Source organism: Aulonocara sp. 'chitande type north' Nkhata Bay, linkage group LG1 (genome assembly GCF_057382095.1).
Source record: "Aulonocara sp. 'chitande type north' Nkhata Bay isolate Kocher_YH1m ecotype deep benthic linkage group LG1, A_spYH_male_GT1.1, whole genome shotgun sequence".
Classification (NCBI taxonomy): domain Eukaryota; kingdom Metazoa; phylum Chordata; class Actinopteri; order Cichliformes; family Cichlidae; genus Aulonocara; species Aulonocara sp. 'chitande type north' Nkhata Bay.
Window position 1 is genome coordinate 35947976 of NC_141344.1, and position 20822 is coordinate 35968797.

The following is a 20822-nucleotide window of genomic DNA, read 5'->3' on the forward strand; positions in this document are numbered from 1 at the left end:
AATTATGAAAGTTGATACTACTAGTAATGGAAACTTTCAGTCTCAACATCAAACAGTACTACAAGTTCTCATATCTCAATAGACCTTTGATTTTTTATTTTACTTTTCATTGACAGTACTCAGTACAATTTCACCAGCCTTCATACTTTAAACTAAACAGAACACCTGTTTACAATAACAACTTCATATGAGAAACAAAGGGAAACAGACTGATGGGTTTTATGGATTGAGTTGCTAGCTGTGGGTCATATTCACTGTAACAATTATAACAGCCTACACTCACTTTTTAAAGAATGTAGCAAATATAAATGCTGTACAAAAACATTCAAGTTAAGAACACAGAACTACTATTGTAGTTAACAACATAATATAAAGTCTTTTTTTACGTAACACAATGCATTTTAACAAGTATAAATATTTGTCTGACATTTCTAAACAGTCAAACTGCTGAAAATGAACATATCCAGTCTGTGAACAGAGAAGATCAATGTGACATCTGGATGTATGGACCTTTGGTTCCACATATTTCTGAAAGTGTTCCTTGTAGACAGTACACAACTTCAGTTTTCAGACATTATATCTTACTTGTTTGTAACATGGAAAAACAAACATCACAATATCATAAAAAGACTTCCTCAGTGGCTGAAGGAGGTGGCACATCTGGCATGGCAAAGTGGTGTTGAAATTCACTGGCTGGCTCCCACGTGTCATCCCAGATTTTCCCACTGGAAAATATAATTATTGAAAGAAACAACACCAAAAACATTAATATCGTGTTGGGGATTACTTCGTGCTTTTTATGTTTAACACCAGAGGTGGAACATGATAAAGACATTTCCTTAAGTACTGTACCAAAATGCAAATTGTCATTTTTATGGATATTTTCAACTTCTGCTACACTATTTGTAATTTAGATGGATTACAAACAAAACACTACTGTACAGTTACACTCGACACATATGAAAGACTTAGTTATTGTTTTTCAGTTGAACAGTTCATAATATCCTTTCTGTGAAGTGAAAATAAAAATTGTTCAAATGTGATAATTAGTTTCTTTTGGATTATTATAAAGGCTGTTGTTTACTCTTTAATTTGTAGAGATTCATTGCTGTCACACAATTGTAATGCTAGAAATACAGTATGCAAAACAACTGAAAGCTTTCACAGTGTGATATTAGTACTTCTTTGGAAAGTTCAGAATCTGAATACTCCCTCCACTGCTTAGGCGATTTATCCTTTGGCACACATAAATCTGTGTAAGACATGGACAAATTCTCTCCACTTTGTCAAAATCCTGATAGCTTTTATATATTTCTTACAATTAATGTGAGTGCTCTTATGGCCCCAGCACAGTCCAGCTGGAATTATTCCCAGTACTTTTGCATCTCAGTGAGACACTACGTGTGTTTTCTGAACAGTTTCAAATATATTTCTTATTAAATTTGTTATTTTATGATTCGACAAAGATGGCAAAAAACTTTGCAATAATCCTTAATTGATTAAATAATTGAGATAGGATAAGAAAAAAAGCGAGAAGTAAGACGTGACAAAACACCTGGTTTTCCATTTTCATTTGTGCTCCAAAAAGGTAATAGATGGAAACAGAACATTCTCAGAGAATGAAATATCAAGAGCTTCTTACCAAACAGAGCAAGGCAACCAACGCACTTTTACTTCTGTGTTCCCCTAGACAGAAGGAATCAGAGAGGCAATCGTTAAATAACATGGTTAATGGATAGGTGTCTTCATAAAGCTTGTGTGTAATCCAGTGTGCACACCTGAGACACACACAGACCCATGTAAACACACTTTGATAGATGTGTAGGTATGTGTATGTAAGGCATTTCTGTTTATAAAAAAAATAATAATAGGATTTTGAAAAGCATGTATCCAATTGTGGCATTCACAAAAAATTATTTTGATCACAGGTTTAGTTAACTGCGTCTATCTGTTTTTGACTCTGGCTATGTTCTTTTCTTCGGAAAGTTTGACGTACTTGATACATCATACACTGACATAATCAATATCATCCCATTATGAATTGTTTGAATTGTGTCCATTTAAACACTTCAAACTACACATGATTATCTACTATTTATAGTGAGACAGGGCTGGTCAGCATATATCAGGATCTATAAATTGTGCTTTCTATGATCCTGATTCAACAAGAACAACTGAGGATATAGGCTTACACAGAAAAAAATATGATCCTTCCTCATATACAGTCATTTCTATGTTAGCCATGTAGGTTTTTGTAGCAAGATGTAGCAGTATTCAATGTCTGTGATTAATTTTGCAGAATTGTTTAAGAACAAACACATGAAATACAATACAATCTTTTAATGTAATTCCATTAATCATTTCCCTTCACTAATCTCAAAAGTACATTTGAATTTACCCATGTAGCACAGTTCATGGCTGTAGTGCATGGATGAAAACAACTTGAGATAGGCTTACTGTAAAAAGTCTACTGAAAAGCAAATTAAAACATTTTAAGTATTACCTCATTTATCCTGCTCTCAGTGACTTCTTCAAACTGGAACACCTTCTGCCTACTACATCTTCGACAGCCTAAGAAATGAAAAATTACATTTAAAAAAAACATAAGACTCTGTATACACAAGAAATCAAATATGAGTTTTCACTCAACAAGTGAAAATCTGTAATATCCTCCTGATTGCCATACTCCATTTGTCCTCTGGGGTCAAAAAGTGAACCCACCTCAGTTGAGTTTTTTTTTTTAAAGTACATACCATAAATTGTGAATCAATTCTGTGTAAAAACTTAGTTTCACTTAGGACCAACAAATTAACAAAAAAATTCACCCTTCATTTTGCAATTGAGTGCCACCAGACCTTGTTTATATAAATGCATACACTATTTGTTGAGAGAAACTAAAATGTTCTCTCAAAGTGCGTTTTAGTTTTCTCAATCCAATCAAGTTGAATTACAAAGTCCTCTTAACTAAAGTAAGGGATTGACCATATTTAATTATAGTCTTTTTATAGTGTACACCAAAATGCAGCTAAATAACTAGTGAATAATACTTTGCAATGGTTTGTTAGTTCTCTAGGACAACATATGTATCATTTTTGGGTAAGAAACTTAAAAATCTCAAGACATAACATGCAAAGCAATACTTACTCTTTCTCTTCTTATTTTCATGTTGGCCACCCTCACTTAAGGACTGGGAGATCGCGTGGCTAGCAGGTGGATGAAGAGACTGCAGAGATGGCTGGTCTGCGGGTTTAAAAGGTGGTGGAGAGGTGGGAGAGGTTGTTTGTGAGGTGCTTCTGTCTCTCTTCTTTTTTTGGAAAGACTGGGAGCATGGAACAGAAGAAGGAGATAAAGGAACAAGATTGAGAACAAAAACAGTCTCTGTCTGCTCGTCTGACAGGCTCTTTGGGTGCTCCTCGAGGAGCCTAGAAGATTGATGTTCCTGGGTGGTCATCTCAGGCTGCTCCTTGGCGAGGCTCTCTGCTTGCTTGTTGATCAGGGTCTCTGCCTGTTCTTCACTGGGGATCTCTGTGTGTTCTTTGATGTGGGTCTGTTTGTCGGCACAATGCTCCTTGGTGGCATTCTTGGACTGCACAAGCTGCTGTTCTGTGGGGGTATTGGGGTGCACTGGTGTGGAGGTTCCTATAAAACATATTTACTTTCATAAAAATATTTTTCAAAAAAGGCCTTATATTTAGCAGGAACTACACTTTGGCTATGTTCACACTGCAGGCGAAAGCGCAGCAAATCCGATTTTTTTGACCCTCTGCGACCCATATCCGATCATGGTCTGACAGTGTGAACGGCACAAATCCGATATTTTCAAATCCAATTTGGGTCACGTTCGTATGTGTTACTGAATCCGATACATAGCTGATATTTTAGAAAGCGACTGCTGTTTGAACGGTCCTGTCACATTAAATCGATCTTCCACGTCACTGACACAAGACAGACGCCAATTATCAGCGCCAGAGAAGCACCACAGAAGACATCATGAACGCTTCCTGGCCATCCAGCTAAACTGTTGGGAAGACAACGTTGGAGAAACGTGAACATTTTATTTGCAGATTCTGACAGAAGTCTGAAACTACCCTTTGAAGCACCGCTCCTCTCTAAAACAGCAATAAGGATCATTATTAGGCCATATGTAAATAACAAAATAACTTAAAGCAAAATTGGGAAACATAAAGTCTCAAACAAGTCTTTATAATAAGGGCCATCAGTCAAAAAATACTGTTTGGTCTGGGTCTAAACAGAGCGCAATGTGTGTGACGTCTTCTTTTGCGCATGCGGCCGCTTTGGGCGTTCACACTAGAGCGCGTTTGCTGTCACATTTTATTTGTAGTGTGAACGAGCAGACAAAAATTCTGAATTGAGCATTAAGACCTGCAGTGTGAACGAAGCCTTTGATAACATATCCTTCAATGGTTATTTAATGACCTTAAAATATACTTACACAATTTGCTTAAAGATTAATGAAGTATTCTGATTGTGAAAGCAAGTTGAGACGACTTGTTGTGAAAAGTTGCTATATAAATTAGCATTAATTAACTGGACTGAAAGTATGCAACAGACTTCACTCTTACCCTTAGACAGTATAAATTCATAAGCCCTCTGCATCTTCTCCAGGAAATTTCTTGTAGTAGAAGTGGGGTCCAAATGGGTAATAACATCTGCTACCCACTTATGTGAATTCTTGTCTTTTTTACCAATGAATAAAATGGGCTTGTAGCCTATAGACTCAAGTTTCTGCACCTGAAATTAATAAAAAAAATAGTTGGCACAAATTAGTCAAACACAGCCTGTTGTTAAATGGTAAACGAAATGACTCTTATATAGCGTTTTCTCGTGGAGCACTAAAAGTGCTTTATACAACATGCAATATTAACCCATATTCACACCAGCTTCTTAGAAGTTTCCATTTAAGCATTCACACACAGCGATCGTGGCTCAAGAGTTGGCAGTTCGTTTTGTAATCGGAAGGTTGCCGGTTCGAGCCCCGGCTTGGACAGTCTCGGTCGTTGTGTCCTTGGGCAAGACACTTCACCCGTTGCCTACTGGTGGTGGTCAGAGGGCCCGGTGGCGCCAGTGTCTGGCAGCCTCGCCTCTGTCAGTGCGCCCCAGGGTGGCTGTGGCTACAATGTAGCTGCCATCACCAGTGTGTGAATGAGTGGATGACTGAATGTAGTGTAAAGTGCTTTGGGTTCCTTAGGGACTAAGTAAAGCGCTATACAAATACAGGCCATTTACACATTCATACTGATATGAATACATACAGCCACCACTGATGTATTACAGTTAAAGTAATTGTTTGTCTTTAGCAAAATGTAGATAAAATATTGTTGCATGTTCTCAAAAGCACATATGATGAGCTGTGTTAATGTGCCAGCAACATCTTATAACAACTTAATGATAATATATGAAACAAAAAAATTTTTACTTACTGCAATATGGGCAGAATCAATTATCCGGCAAACATTTCTGTTTTTCAAGACAACTTCTGCCCACTGGCTATCCAATGATTCTACTTTTTCTTTTAGCTTCTTTTTGCTGGACAGACTTCCGAAGCAGACATAGCAGGTTCTTCTGCTTGCCTGATTGGGAGTCTGGCAAAATGTACAGGGCCTGAATTTGGGGCGTGTCATGTTGAAACAAAGAATAATTACAGACAGAAAAGGCAGCAGACAGACAAAAGGCAAATTATAGGTTAACCAGCACACTGACAACAAGAAAAAAGCTGAAGAGTTAAAGAGACAGAAATGCGGATAGAAACAGAGAGACAGACCAATAAGGACAGCAGTAAGAACAGATACAAACAGACTGACGTGGCTCTTAAAAGTGCCTTTAGGAGTTTTTCAAAAAGCAGATGTAGGAAGGAATCAATCAATAATAGGCTGATTGATGAAGAACCTGTTTAGAAAAAAAAAAGTATTCAGAATTCAGAAGCACCTTATAAATAAATATATACATTAAACCCTATTGTAACGATTTAGATAAACCCTGTTTAGTGTCCATTTGTATTTCATTTGCAGCATAGATGATCGGTCTGCTATTTAATGATTATGTAATGCTGTTATTAAGTTTAAAATCGAGAGAGAGAGAGAGAGAGAGAGAGAGAGAGCCAGAATGAGAGAGAGAGCCATAAAGAGAGAGCTAGATTGATAGATAACGTCTATCTTCAATTTCAGCATCAACCCAATCTGGCAACACTGACCCTTATTAGAACCCTCAAACTTTACAAAGTGGCAACAACAGCAAACGTCAGCACACACTTCTCTATCACTGTACCCTGGATGATGATATATGATAAGCTTAACTTGATTGGCTAACAGAAATGAATTTAGCTAACTTACAGCACATGTGGTGTGGTAACATATATGCTATTAAATGTTAAGTCATTCGCTGTTCCACGAAATTGCTAATCTTAACCCATGGAACTGCTAAAAGCAGCTTTGTGAGCTCACTGTTTCGGGGTTTTCTTTTTGGTTTTAAATAAGAAAAATAATTTTAAAAAATCTACAGATTCAGATTCGCACTTACCTGTGGTACGATCGAGTACGTTGACGTCACTGCCGCTCATCTGATATGATAAAAAAATAAACTTTCTCAAAAATAAACAAGTGAGTCGCTGTGAATTCCTTAACAGCACCGAAAATGTTTTTGCATAATGTTTTTTTGCCGAAAATGTTTTTGCCTAATAAAAAAGAACAGCTTTTTTATTAGGCATTTAATTTAATTTAATACGTAAGAGCGTGATTAGCCAAAGCAGACGGTAAAATGACTGCATGTATTCAGAGGAGTTGGAGAAGATATCTTACAGCTGTAGCAGAATGATCGACAGATTTCCAAATATCAAAAGGATTGTAGAACAGTTTATAAAACCGGTGCAATAAATTCACCCAATCGCTAGCTGTGCCATTACCCAGCATACATCGCTCACTCCGTCAATGCAAGAACCGATACACAAATAACAGCCTGTAATTAGTTTTTATCTGCAGTAACACAGTCCCTGGTGTAATGTTAATGTCCTCATCCAACCCCATGGCCCCGGTGCAATGTGGATGGCCTCAGTCAGCAGCACAGGACCTGGTGTAATGTGGATGGCATAATCTAACAACACTGGCCCTTGTGAAATATGGATGGTATGGTTAGCAACACACACCGTGGTGTAATGTGGATGGCCTTAGCTTACACCACTGTCCCTGGTGTAATGTGCATGATATCGGCCAGCATCACAGGCCCTAATGTGGATGGCATCAACGAGCATCAAAGGCCCTGGTGGGGTAAAGATGGCCTCACAGGAAGCAAAGGCCCTTGGTAAAATGTCGATGGTATTGCCCAGCACCACAGGCCCTGCTGTAATGTAGATGGCATCAGCCAGTAGAACAGGCCCTGCTGTAATGTAGATGGCATCAGCCAGTAGAACAGGCCCTTGAGTATTGTGAATGGCATCAAGCAGCAACACAGGCCCTTGGTTAATATGGACGGCTAGCAGCACAGGCCCTTGTGTAATGTGGATGGTATCAGCCAGCACCACAGGCCCTGGTGTGGTGATGATGGCCTCACAGGAAGCACTGTGTAATTTGGATGGCCTCAGCCAACAACATTGGCCCTAGTGTAATGTGGATGGTATTGGCTAGCACCAAAGGCCCTGGTGTAATGTGAATGTCCTCAGCCATGACCACAGGCCCTGATGAAATGTAGTTGGCCTCAGCCATGACCACAGGCCCTGGTGAAATGTAAATGTCCTCAGCCAGTAGCACAGGCCCTGTTGTAATGTGGATGGCCTCATCTAACAACTCTGTCGCTGGAGAAATATGGATGGGATTGGTCAGCACCACACACCCTGGTGAAATGTGCATGATATCGGTCAGCACCACAGGCCCAGGTGTAATCTGGATGGCATCAACGAGCAGCAGAGGCCCTGGTGTGGTGAAGATGGCCTCACAGGAAGCACTGTCCCTTGTGTAATGTGTATGGCCTTTGCCAAAAAAAGTGGCCCTGGTGAAATGTGGATTATATTGGCAAGCACCACAGGCCCTGGTGTAATGTGAATATCCTCAGCCAGTAGTAAAGGCCCTTGTGTTTTGTGGAACGCATCAGCCAGCAACACAATCCCTGGTGAAATGTGGATGGCCTCATCCAGCACCACAGGCCCTGGTTTGGTGATGATTGCCACACAGGAAGAACTGTACCTGGTGTAATGTGGATGGCCTCATCCAACAGTACAGGCCCTGGTGTGGTGAAGATGGCCTCACAGGAAGCACAGGCCTTGGTGTAATGTGAATGGCCTAGGACAGCAGCCAGGCCCTGGTGAAATGTAGTCTGCCTCAGCCAAAAGCACAGGCCCTTGTGTGGTGAAGATGGCCTCACAGGAAGCACTGTCCCTTGTGTAATGTGTATGGCCTCAGCCATACACAGCCATACACATTACAGGGACAGGAAGCACTGTCCCTTGTGTAATGTGTATGGCCTCAGTGGCCTTGGTGAAATGTGGACTATATCAGAATCAGAATCAGAATCAGAAAGGGGTTTATTGCCAAATGTTGAGCAGGTTTACAACATCAGGAAATTGCTGCGGTGCTTCAGTGCAAACATAGTGTCATAAGTTGCGCTTAAATAGACATGAAAAAAATAAAAGTAAGAATAAGAATTAAAAGTGCTACGTAGAAAGATATATGCATGAGATATACATGAGATATATACATGAGAATAAGAATTAAGAGTGCTACGTAGAAAGATATATACATGAGTGCAGGTGGTGATCAGTGCCAAACATGGAATGATGCAGTGACACAGCGTAGGGTCATGTGTTAGTGGCGGGAACAGTCATATGGTTATTGTTCATGTGTCCAACAGCAGAGGGGAAGAAACTGTTCTTATGGCGAGAGGTTCTGGTGCGAATGGACCGGAGCCTCCTGCCTGAGGGGAGCAGGTCAAACAGACTGTGTCCATGGTGAGAAGGGTCAGCTGAGATCCGAGCTGCACGCCGCAATGTCCTGGAGGTGTACAGGTCCTGCAGAGATGGGAGTCTGCAGCCAATCACCTTCTCAGCAGAGCGCACAACACGCTGCAGTCTCTGTTTGTCCCTGATAGTGGCTCCAGCGTACCACACGGTGATGGAGGAGGTGAGGATGGACTCGATGATTGCAGTGTAGAACTGCGTCATCGTCCGTGTTGGCAGGTTGAATTTCTTCAGCTGCCTCAGGAAGTACATCCTCTGCTGGGCTTTCTTGATGACGGAGGTGATGGTGGGCTCCCACTTCAGGTCCTGGGTGATGGTGGTACCCAGGAAGCGGAATGAGTCCACAGAGGTGATGGGGGTGTCAGTCAGGATGATGGGGGGGAGTGGGGCTGTGTGCTTCCTGAAGTCCACAATAATCTCCACTGTCTTCTGGGCATTCAGCACCAGGTTGTTGTGGCTGCACCAGGACACCAGACCATATTGGCCAGCACCACAGGCCCTGGTGTAATGTGAATGTCCTCAGCCTGAAGCACAGGCCCTTCTGTATTGTGGATCGCTCAGCCAGCAACACAAGCCCTGGTGAAATGTCGTTGGTATCAACGAGTAGCACAGGCCCTGGTGTAATGTGGATGGCCTCAGCCAGCACCACAGGCCCTGGTTTGGTAATGATGGCATCACAGGAAGCACTGGCATTGGTGTAAGGTGGATGGCCTGAGCCAACAACACTGGCCCTGGTGAAATCTGGATGGCATCAACGAGTAGCACGGGCCCTCGTGTAATGTTGATGGCATCATCCAGCACCACATGCCCTGGTGTGGTGATGATGGCCTGACAGGAAGCACTGTCGCTGGTGTAATGCGGATGGCCTCATCCAACAACACTGGCCCTGGTGTAATGTAGATGGTATTGGCCAGCACCAAAGGACGTTGTGTAATGTGGATGGCCTCAGCCAACACCACTGGCCCTGGTGTAATGTGGATGGCATCAGCCAGTATCACAGGCCCTTCTGTGTTGTGGATGTCATCAGCCAGCAACACAAGCCCTGGTGAAATGTGGATGGTTTAGGACAGCACCAAAGGGCCTGGTGAAATGTGGATGGTATTGGCCACCACCAAAGGCCCTGGTGTAATGTGGATGGTATTGGCCATCAGCCGGTAACATGCGCTCTGGTGAAAGGTAGTCTGCCTCAGCCAGTGGCACAGGCCCTGTTGTGGTGAAGCCAGTAGTAAAAGCCCTTGTGTTTTCTGGAACGCATCAGCCGGCAACACAATCCCTGGTGAAATGTGGATGGTATCATCGAGTAGCACAGTCCCTGGTGTGGTGAAGATCGCCTCACAGGAAGCAGTGTCCCTGGTGTAAAGTGTATGGCCTAAGCCAACAACAGTGGCCCTAGTGAAATGTGGATGGTATTGGCCAGCACCACAGGCCCTGGTGTAATGTGAATGTCCTCAGCCAGAAGCACAGGCTCTTGTGTATTGTGGATCGCATCAGACAGCAAAACAAGCCCTGGTGAAATGTGGTTGGTATCAACGAGTAGCACAGGCCCTGCTGTAATGTGGATGGTATTGGCAAGCACCACAGGCCCTGGTTTGGTGATGATGGTATCACAGGAAGCACTGGCAGTGGTGTAATGTGGATGGCCTGAGCCAACAACACTGGCCCTGTTGAAATGTGGATTGTATTGGCCAGCACCAAAGGCATTGGTGTAATGTGGATGGCATCAACGAGTAGCACAGGCCCTGGTGTAACGTTGATGGCATCATCCAGCACCACAGGCCCTGGTGTGCTGATGATGGCCTTACAGGAAGCACTGTCCCTGTGTATGGCCTCAGCGTAATGTGTAATGTGGATGGTATTGGCTAGCACCACAGGCCCTTGTGTAACGTGAATGGCCTCATCCAACAACACTGGCTCTGGTGTAATGTGGATGGTATTGGCCAGCACCACAGGCCCGTTGATGCCATCCACATTAAACCATGGCCTGTGGTGCAGGCCCAAACCATCCACATTTCACCAGGGCTTGTCTTGCTGGCTGATGCGATCCACAATACACAAGGGCCTTTGCTACTGGCTGATGCCATCCCCATTACACCAGGGCCAGTGGTGTTTGCTGAGGACATACACATTACGCCAATGCCTGTGGTGTTGGCCAATAACATCCACATTTAAAGAGGGCCAGTGTTGTTGGCTGAGGAAATACACATTACACCAGGGACAGTGCTTCCTGTGAGGCCATCTTCACCACAACAGGGCCTGTGCTACTGGCTGAGGCAGACTACCTTTCACCAGAGCGCATGTTGCCGGCTGAGGCCATCTACATTTCACCAGGGCCTGGCTGCTGTCTGAGGCCATTCACATTACACCAAGGCCTGTGCTTCCTGTGAGGCCATCTTCACCACACCAGGGCCTGTACTGTTGGATGAGGCCAATCACATTACACCAGGTACAGTTCTTCCTGTGTGGCAATCATCACCAAACCAGGGCCTGTTGTGCTGGATGAGGCCATCCACATTTCACCAGGGAATGTGTTGCTGGCTGATGCGTTCCACAAAACACAAGGGCCTTGAATACGTGCTGAGGATATTCACATTACACCAGGGCCTGTGGTGCTGGCCAATATAATCCACATTTCACCAGGGCCACTTTTTTTGGCAAAGGCCATACACATTACACAAGGGACAGTGCTTCCTGTGAGGCCATCTTCACCACACCAGGGCCTCTGCTGCTCGTTGATGCCATCCAGATTACACCTGGGCCTGTGGTGCTGACCGATATCATGCACATTTCACCAGGGTGTGTGGTGCTGACCAATCCCATCCATATTTCACCAGCGACAGAGTTGTTAGATGAGGCCATCCACATTATAACAGGGCCTGTGCTACTGGCTCAGGACATTTACATTTCACCAGGGCCTGTGGTCATGGCTGAGGCCAACTACATTTCATCACGGCCTGTGGTCATGGCTGAGGACATTCACATTACACAAGGGCCTGTGGTGCTAGCCAATACCATCCACATCACACAAGGGCCTGTGCTGCTTGCCTTCCATATTACCCAAGGGCCTGTGTTGCTGGCTGATGCCATTCACAATACTCAAGGGCCTGTTCTACTGGCTGATGCCATCTACATTACAGCAGGGCCTGTGGTGCTGGCAAATACCATCGACATTTTTCCAAGGCCAGTGTTTTTTGCTGACGCCATCCACATTACACCAGGGACAGTGCTTCCTGTGAGGCCATCTTCACCACACGAGGGCCTGTGCTGGTGGCCTAAGCCATTCAAATTACACCAGGGCCTCTGGTGCTGGCCACCACCATCCACATTTCACCAGGGCCACTGTTGTTGGCTTAGGCCATCAATATTACACCAGAGACTGTGATGCCGGCTTCTACCATCCACATTACACCAGGGCCTTTGCTTCCTGTGAGACCATCTTTACCCCACCAGGGCCTTTGATGCTCGTTGATGCCATCCACATTAGGGCCTGTGATGCTGGCCGATATCATGCACATTACACCAGGGCCAGTGGTGTAAGCTAAGGCCATCCACATTACACCAGGGTGTGTGGTGCTTTACCAATACCATCCATATTTCACAAGGGCCAGTGTTGTTAGATTATGCCATCCACATTACACCAGGTCCTGTGCTGCTGTCTGAGCCCATCCACATTGCACCGGGGCTATGGGGTTGGATGAGGACATTAACATTTCACCAGGGACTGTGTTACTGGCTGAGGCCATTCACATTGCAGTAGGGCCTGTGCTGCTGGCTGAGGCCACCTATATTTCACTAGGGCCTGTGTTGATGGCTGATGCCATCCACAATACACCAGGGCCAGTGATTTCTGTGAGGCCATCTTCACTAGACCAGGGTCTGTGCTGCTTTCTGATGCCATCGAAAATACACCAGGGCCAGTGATTCCTGTGAGGCCATCTTCACCAGACCAGGGCCTGTGCTGCTAGCCATCCAAATTACCCAAGGGCCTGTGTTGTTGGCCGAAAACAACCACATTTCACCAGGGTTTGTGTTAGTGGATGATTCGATCCACATTTCACCAGGGCCTGTGTTGTTGGCTGAGGTCATCCACATTGCAACAGGGCCAATGCTCCCTGCGAGGCCATATTCACCACACCAGGGCCTGTGCTGCTGGCTGATACCATCCACATTTTACCAGGGCCTGTGCTTTTGGCTGATGCCATTCACATTACACCAGGGCCAGTGGTGTTGGTTGAGGACATTCACATTACACCTGGGCCTGTGGTGCTGAACCATTTCATGCACATTTCACCAGATCAAGTAGTGTTGGCTATGGCCATTCACATTACACCAGGGTGTGTGGTGCTGTCCAATACCATCCATATTTCACCAGGGACAGTGTTGTTAGATGAGGCCATCCACATTACAACAGGGCCTCTGCTACTGCCTGAGGACATTTACATTTCACCAGGGCCTGTTGTCATGGCTGAGGCCAACTACATTTCACCAGGGCCTGTGTCGGTGGCTGATCCCATCCACAACATACAAAGGCCTGTGCTACTGGCTGATGCCATCCACATTACACCAGGGCCAGTGCTCCCTGTGAAGCCATCTTCACCACACCACTGCCTGTGTTGCTGGCAGACGCCATCCACATTGCACCAGGGACAGTGCTCCCTGTGAGGCCATATTCACCACACCAGGGCCTGTACTGTTGGCTGAGGCCATCCACATTACACCAGGGCCTTTGGTGCTGGCCAATACCATCCACATTTCACCAGGGCAACTGTTGTTGGCTTCTACCATCCATATTAGTATTAGTATTTAGTATTTATTTATTTATTGTCATTGTCAGAGAACAATGAAATTGCATTTGGGGCTTCCGTACAACCCGTAAATAAAATAATGAAGAAAATAATAAATACCCCTTAAAACCCAAGTGTAAAAATTTAACCCAGTGTGACTCCAGTGCAATAAGACAATCCTTAGCAACAACATGAGAACATGACAAGTAAACATGAGAACCTGACAAGTAATTTCAGTGCTATTAACCCTTTAGAGCCGATCGGAGCGGGAACGCTCTGTTATGCGTAACTATTTTTAAATCCCGGTAGCACTGCAACCACGTAAGCTGGCGCAAAAATTTTTTTTGCATATGAAACCGGAGGAGTTGTACTTACATATTGTGCCATCAGCTTGTCCTAGGTCACGGTTTCCTTCCACATAAAGCTTTGCAAAAACTGCATAAAAAGCGCTTGCAGGAACAAAAACATAATATTCCAGAAACACGCTTTGCCGGTCCGATCAGCTGTTCAAAACACTTCCTACGTTGGAATAGACGTCAGCGCGAACTTTTGCATTTCTGCCATTACCTGGCCGAAACCGGAAGTGACGTCATTTTCGCGGAAATGTAGTCTTTTTTGCGATCAGGGCCTCAGGGCCTATACTGCTCTTTTTAAAAGTTATCTTTGACTTTATGACTTTCTGTGTCGTTTCTGGGATGCTTAGGACTCATATTGCACTGCTGGAAATAGTTTATTTTGATGCATATGCTGCTTTTTTGCAAATTTGCAGTATAATATTTATTTTCGTTTTTCCTTCAGTGTATAAAAATTGGTGTATTTCAAAAATAAAACTATGAAGACACTCAAAATAAATTTCCTGTGGTGGGAAAGTATTTTGTGCAACTTTTTTGTATTTACAGTTTTGAGGGATAAGCCTCTTAAATTTCTCTAACTACAAATATATGTTAAAAAATCAAAAACGATTTTCAATGTTTTTTGTAGTTTATTGCACTTTTTTGCAATTTATGTAATTACTATGCACTTAATGCATACATATTATTAAAATCTGGGCTATAATGGTTGTATTGATGTATAGCAACTTGAAATGCTCCCAAAAATGGCTCCACAGCATGTAAAAATATAATATAAGCTCTGGCGGACTTGGTTCTATGGTAGGTCTTAAAGGGTTAAGAAGTTGGATATGGTTATTGTCCGTGAGAGGGGGGCAGAGAGTTCAGGAGCCTCACAGCCTGTGGATACAGGCTGTTGGCCAGTCTGGATGTTCTGGCCTGTATAGACCTGTACCTTCTCCCTGAGGGCAGCAGGTGGAAAAGGTGGCGAGCAGGGTGATGTTGGTCCCGCAGAATACTGTGCACCCGTCTCAGACAGCGAGTGGGGAAGATATTACTAATCTCTGGCAGACTTATTCCAATAATTCTGCCAGCTTCTTTCACCACCCGCTGGAGTGCTTGCTGATCGGCCTTGGTGCAGCTGGGGAACCACACTAGAAATCCATACGTCAGAACGCTGCTGATGGCACAGTTGTAGAAGTTCAACATCAGAGATCTGGGAATGTGTGCGCTCCGCAGTCTCCTCAGGTAGTAGAGGCGCTGTTGGGCTTTCCGTGCAACTGAGGTGATATGGTTGCCCCAGGACAGGTCCTCGGTCACAGTTACCCCCAAGAATTTAAAACTGCTCACCCTCTCCACCGCCTCACTGCCGATGAAGAGAGGCAGATGGTTGTTATGACCCTTCCTCCGGAAATCTACAATGATCTCCTTGGTCTTTTTGGTGTTTAAGACCAAGTTATTGTCGTGGCACCATGACTCTAGTTGTTGCACCTCTGTCCTGTAGTTTGTCTCATCGTTGTTGGATATAAGTCCGAGCACTGTGGTGTCATCGGCAAACTTAACAATGGGATTGGACGCGCAGGAGGAAATACAGTCATGGGTGAAGAGAGTGTATAGCAGAGGGCTCAGGACACACCCCTGAGGGGCACCGGTGTTGACCACAAGGGTGGAAGAGGTGTTCTTACCCACTCTGACACTCTGTCTGCGATTAGTGAGGAAGTCCACAATCCAGTTGCACAGAGAGGAGTTAAGTCCCAGTTGGTGGAGTTTGGGACGGAGTTTATATGGCCGGATGGTATTAAAAGCCGAGCTGTAGTCTACAAAGAGGAGCCGTGCATAGGTGTTCCTGTGTTCCAGGTGCTCCAGTAATATTACACCACGGACAGTGTTTCCTGTGAGGCCATCTTCACCCGACCAGGGCCTCTGTTGCTCGTTGATGCCATCCACATTACACCAGGGTGTGTGGTGCTGACCAATACCATCCACATTTCACCAGGGCCACTGTTGTTGGCTTCTACCATCCACATTACACCAGGGACAGTGCTTCCTGTGAGGCCATCTTCACCACACCACTGCCTGTGTTACTGTCAGGGGCCATCCACATTACACGCCGGCCTGTGGTGTTGTCCGAAACCATCCACATTTCACCAGGGCTTGTGTTTCTGCCTGATGACATCCACAAAACACAGGGGCCTGTGGTGCTGGATTAGGCCATCCACATTACACCAGGGCCTGTGGTGCTGGCCAATACCATCCACATTTCACCAGGGCCACTGTTGTTGGGTTAGGCCATACACTTTACACCAGGCACAGTGCTTCCTGTGAGGCCATCTTCACCACACCAGGGCCTGTACTGTTGGATGAGGACATCCACATTACACCAGTGACAGTTCTTCTTGTGCGGCCATCATCACCACACCAGGGCCTGTGCTACTTGCTGATGCCATCCACAATACACCTGGGCCTGTGGTGCTGACCAATATCATGCACAATTCACCAGGGCCAGTGGTGTTGGCTAAGGCTATTCACATTACACCAGGGTGTGTGGTGCTGACCAATACCATCCACATTTCACCAGGGCCAGTGTTGTTGGCTGGGGCCATCCACATTACACCAGGGACAGTGCTTCCTGTGATTCCATCATCACCACACCAGGGCCTGTGGTGCTGGCCAATACCATCCACATTTCACCAGGGCCACTGTTTTTAGCTGAGGCCTGTGACAAAGTGGCTAGGACAGAATTCATTTGCCATTTGTCACTTGCGTATATTGTTATTCTGTGTTCTGTTATTTTACAGTCAGCCATAATGCTTTAATTTAGACATTGCTGGTGTAACTTCTCTTAACACACAATATCCCGGGTTTTGTTTGTGGTAGCAGTAGTTACATTCTTTACATCCATGCATGTGTTTTAAAGCAAACACTACTAACCATCAGATCATCTGAATTCTCTTCTGTTTACAGGCACATGTCTAGTAAATTATGTTTCTTTAGAAAATCTGTGGCGGGAGTTGAAAGTCCGTGTTGCTCGGCGACAGCCCCAAAACATCACTCTTATAAACAGTACATTTGCATAATGTCTGTGAAGGTGCATAATGACTGAAACCAGCCCACTGAAGGAACAATGAGCTGGGAGGTCAGTTCCTTAATCTTAATTATGCAAATTCTCATGGCCATTGATCAACAACCACTGTCAAAGACCACTGACCTCCCAGCTCATTGTTCCCTCAGTGGGCTGGTTTCAGTCATTATACAAATGTACTGTTTATAAGATTGGGGAAACCTGCAGTCAGCTGAGACTGAAGAAGTCACTTGGATGAGTGACGAAACGTCTCTCCCACAAAACGCTACATCCAGATGAACAGAATCAACTTTTTGGAGATTTACTTTCCTGGATGATTGAGAATGCATCAAGACTTTTCTGAATCCTTTATCATCTGCAACTGAAAATAGTTGTGGATGATTACTATACCTTTCTAATGTGACGCTGTTGTCCCTGGCTTTCTTTCTCTGGCTCTCCCTCCTGCTCTGTTCCTGTGCTACTGCGAGTGTAACTACCGTCCCTCCACACAAGGCTCACATGTGGAGTGAAGCGGAAAAAAGTGCGAGAGAGAGGGTGAGAGAAAGAAAAATAAAAAACCCACGGCTCGCGTCGTTCATGTCAAAGATCCGTCTCTAAGAGCCGTTTCGTTTGCGACCGACACATCACTATAGTACACTGTCATGGCATTTGGGATGTGTAATGCACCTGCAATGTTCTAGAGGTTGGTGAATCTCCTCCGTAGTCCAGCCGTTAACCAACCTACTGAGTCCTAAGGTTGATTTCCTAGTGCCTGGTGAATGCCTTTGAAAGTGCAAAAGCCCTCCTATGCCACACTCCTGTGTTAACTGCACACGACTTGACGCGTCCATTCAAGTTAGAGGTTGATGCCAGTGCTGTTGGGGCTGGGGCAGTATTATTGCAAGAAGACTTGCAGGGATTGGACCATCCCATTTGTTACTTCTCCCGCAAGTTTAACAAGCTTTAGGTAAATTACTCTGTCATTGAAAAGGAGACATTGGCCTTGTTGCTAGTTCTTCAGCACTTCCATGTGTACTTGGGGTCTGGCACATTACCTGTTGTAGTGTACACTGATCATAATCCACTTGTATTTCTTGCCCGAATGTTTAACCACAATCAACGACTCATGCGATGGGCCTTGCTGCTGCAAGAGTACAACTTGGAGATTCGGCATATAAAAGGATCAGAAAATGTACGAGCTGATGGTCTCTCCCGGTTGTGAGTATGACTTGTTTTGTTGTCTGTCACGAATATTGAAATCTGTGTATACAAAACGTAGTCTTTTATTTTAAGGGGAGGGGTGTTACGGCCCTGGGCCTTGGAGGAAGTGAGACCACCCTTTTGTTTATGCAAATCCAAGTGTGCTAGGACTCGTGGATGACTGGCTGCTGGGAGTCCTGTGCCATCCTTCTTTTATGAAGATCAAAGTGTGCCAGACCATGCGGACGATTGCCTGCCTGGAGATCCCATGACACTCCAAGACCAACTGACTGGCTGATTGTCTACACCTGTAAGTATAAAAAGGCTGAAGATTCTTCACACTGCGGGGAACTGCTGCTCTGAAGTGAACATGCAGTGTCTCCCTCGTCTGCCTAGCATTTGAACTGTGTTTGTAAACCCTGATATACAGCTGACCTTAGTTTTATTAGAGTCTTGTGTTTGCTGGCTCACCTTAGTTAACCCTTAGCTTTTATTCTTGCCTGTTCTTTTCTTTGTGTATTAATTGTTTGCCCGGTGGTCTGTTGAACAGCCCCATCAGTTTTCAGTTTAACGTTTGCAATAAAACCCCTTATTTTCTCTGATTTCGTGAGAGGGCTTGTGTATGTTTCTCCCCACCTGTCGCCTAGCAGAGGGGGTTGTAACAATGGGTTCAAATTGCTTTTAATAATACTAAAAGAAAGAGTGATATTAAAAGCAAATATTTAAGTACACTTTAAATAATAATCAGTTTTCTAAAATTCAGCACATGGATTGCCCCCATAAATTACAACTCTTACTGTTTTCTGCCACTACTTGTGGCCAAAGAGAAAGAAAAAACCCACAGTGCCACAGTAACCTGATCAGTGAGAAATACAACAGGTTGAAATAAATCAGAAACATTTTATTGTTAGGGTTCATGTCTAAAAGAAACCAGATCACAGAGCTATGATCTGGTTTCTTGGCCAATATTTTAGGTTGATGAGAGATGAGGGGAAATAGCAGTGTGTGTGTGTGAGAGAGAGAGTGTGTGTATGAGTGGGTGGTTGGGGAGGGGTGTTTTAAATTGAATGCAAACCTTTCTAAATCAATGCCTTTTAAACTAAGCTGCCTTTTTCTACCCTGTAAGGTATCTGAAGGTTGCCCTGCAGATGAGTTCTTATTTTCCACTCTCTCCCTGTGGCAAATTTTTTGAATGCCTTATTCTATCATTACTCTGGAACAAAGACTTATTCTTGAGATGCCTTTTTTTTTCTTTCATCTCTGACAAGCTGGAGTAACATCAGACTTTCTTGGATTAACTGTTGAATGCTTCTTGTTGATGTCACTCACCTTGAATCCATTCCCTCATCTGTCTGGATCAGACCAGCAGTGGCTGGTTTCCTGCTCGTGACGGCGTCTTTATGGGGCAGCTGGCAACGTTTACTGCAGTGTGAAAGACTGATGAGGAGTTGGGGCCAGTAGTTGAGGACTGAGCTGCAACCTTAAGGCAAAACTCAGACGGAAATTCTCAGATTGTTTGGTGATGTTTGAAGAACTGTTAAAAAGCTAAAACAAACACCAACAAAATAAATCTGTATTTCACTTTGTTTAATTCCACCATGAACCAAATGCAAATGCTTGAAAGTGGTCAGAAAAATAGCACTATTCTAACTGGAACAAATCCTCTATAAGACACAGCCACACACACACACACACACACCGTTTTTTTTACATGCAGGCATTGCTTTCAATATGCCACTTTCTTTCGTCTTTCAGTGTCTCCTAATGGGTAGCTCAGAGTATGAAATTTTTATATTTCCCCTATAATGACTTTAAAGGTGCACTGTGGAGGAATTCTGGCCCCCTATTCTTTTCAGGACTGTTTTAACTGAAACACATTGCAGGGTTTTTGAGCAAGGTCATGCCAAATGATCCTATTGTCCTTTTGAAAAACCCAAGCGTGCTTGAGTTTCAGGGCATGAACTGACAGTTGATCTTTCTCTTTCAGGATGTTCTGGCAAGGAGCAGAATTCATGGTTACATCAATTACAAAGGAGCCCTAGCATGCTATAATCACCATGTCTGACTGTTGGTATGATGATCTTTTAATGAAACGCTGTGTTAGCTTCAAGTCAGATCTAACAGGACTCAAATCTTTCAAAAAATTTCACCTTTTGTGTCATTAGTGCATTTAGCATCTTATCTTTGTCTACTCTCAGAATTTGTTTATGCTACTAGCTTAACCAGTAGCACTTATCACTTGCCCTAAGAACAACTTTGAGAATATGTAAGCAAATTTATCGTGGATCCATAATGGTACCGTAGCGGCATCTACTGACCTAACAAGGGATTACTTCATTACAGTGTGTGCATGGGTTGTGTGTTTAAAGACACAAGCCACATTATGCTTTGACTAATTTAATCACAAAGGAAAAACATGGGGAGAAAATCCTAAATCATTCTTGTCTGTTTAGTTAAATAAAAAGAAAGCTACACATCTAAATTGATCC

At 44.0% G+C, this 20822-nt stretch overlaps 1 protein-coding gene across 1 annotated transcript; it reads right to left on the bottom strand.

Annotated features, from left to right (window-relative positions):
- Positions 1 to 619: 619 nt before the first annotated feature.
- Positions 620 to 6155, bottom strand: LOC147339447 (uncharacterized). Its single transcript, XM_086299523.1, has 6 exons — positions 5442 to 6155; positions 4584 to 4752; positions 3145 to 3639; positions 2504 to 2571; positions 1643 to 1686; positions 620 to 725 (listed from the first exon to the last, which is right to left on the bottom strand). The coding sequence occupies exons 1-6, from the start codon at positions 5640 to 5642 to the stop codon at positions 620 to 622; spliced, it is 1083 nt and encodes a 360-aa protein (XP_086155649.1). The 5' UTR covers positions 5643 to 6155.
- Between the last annotated feature and the right edge of the window lie 14667 nt (positions 6156 to 20822).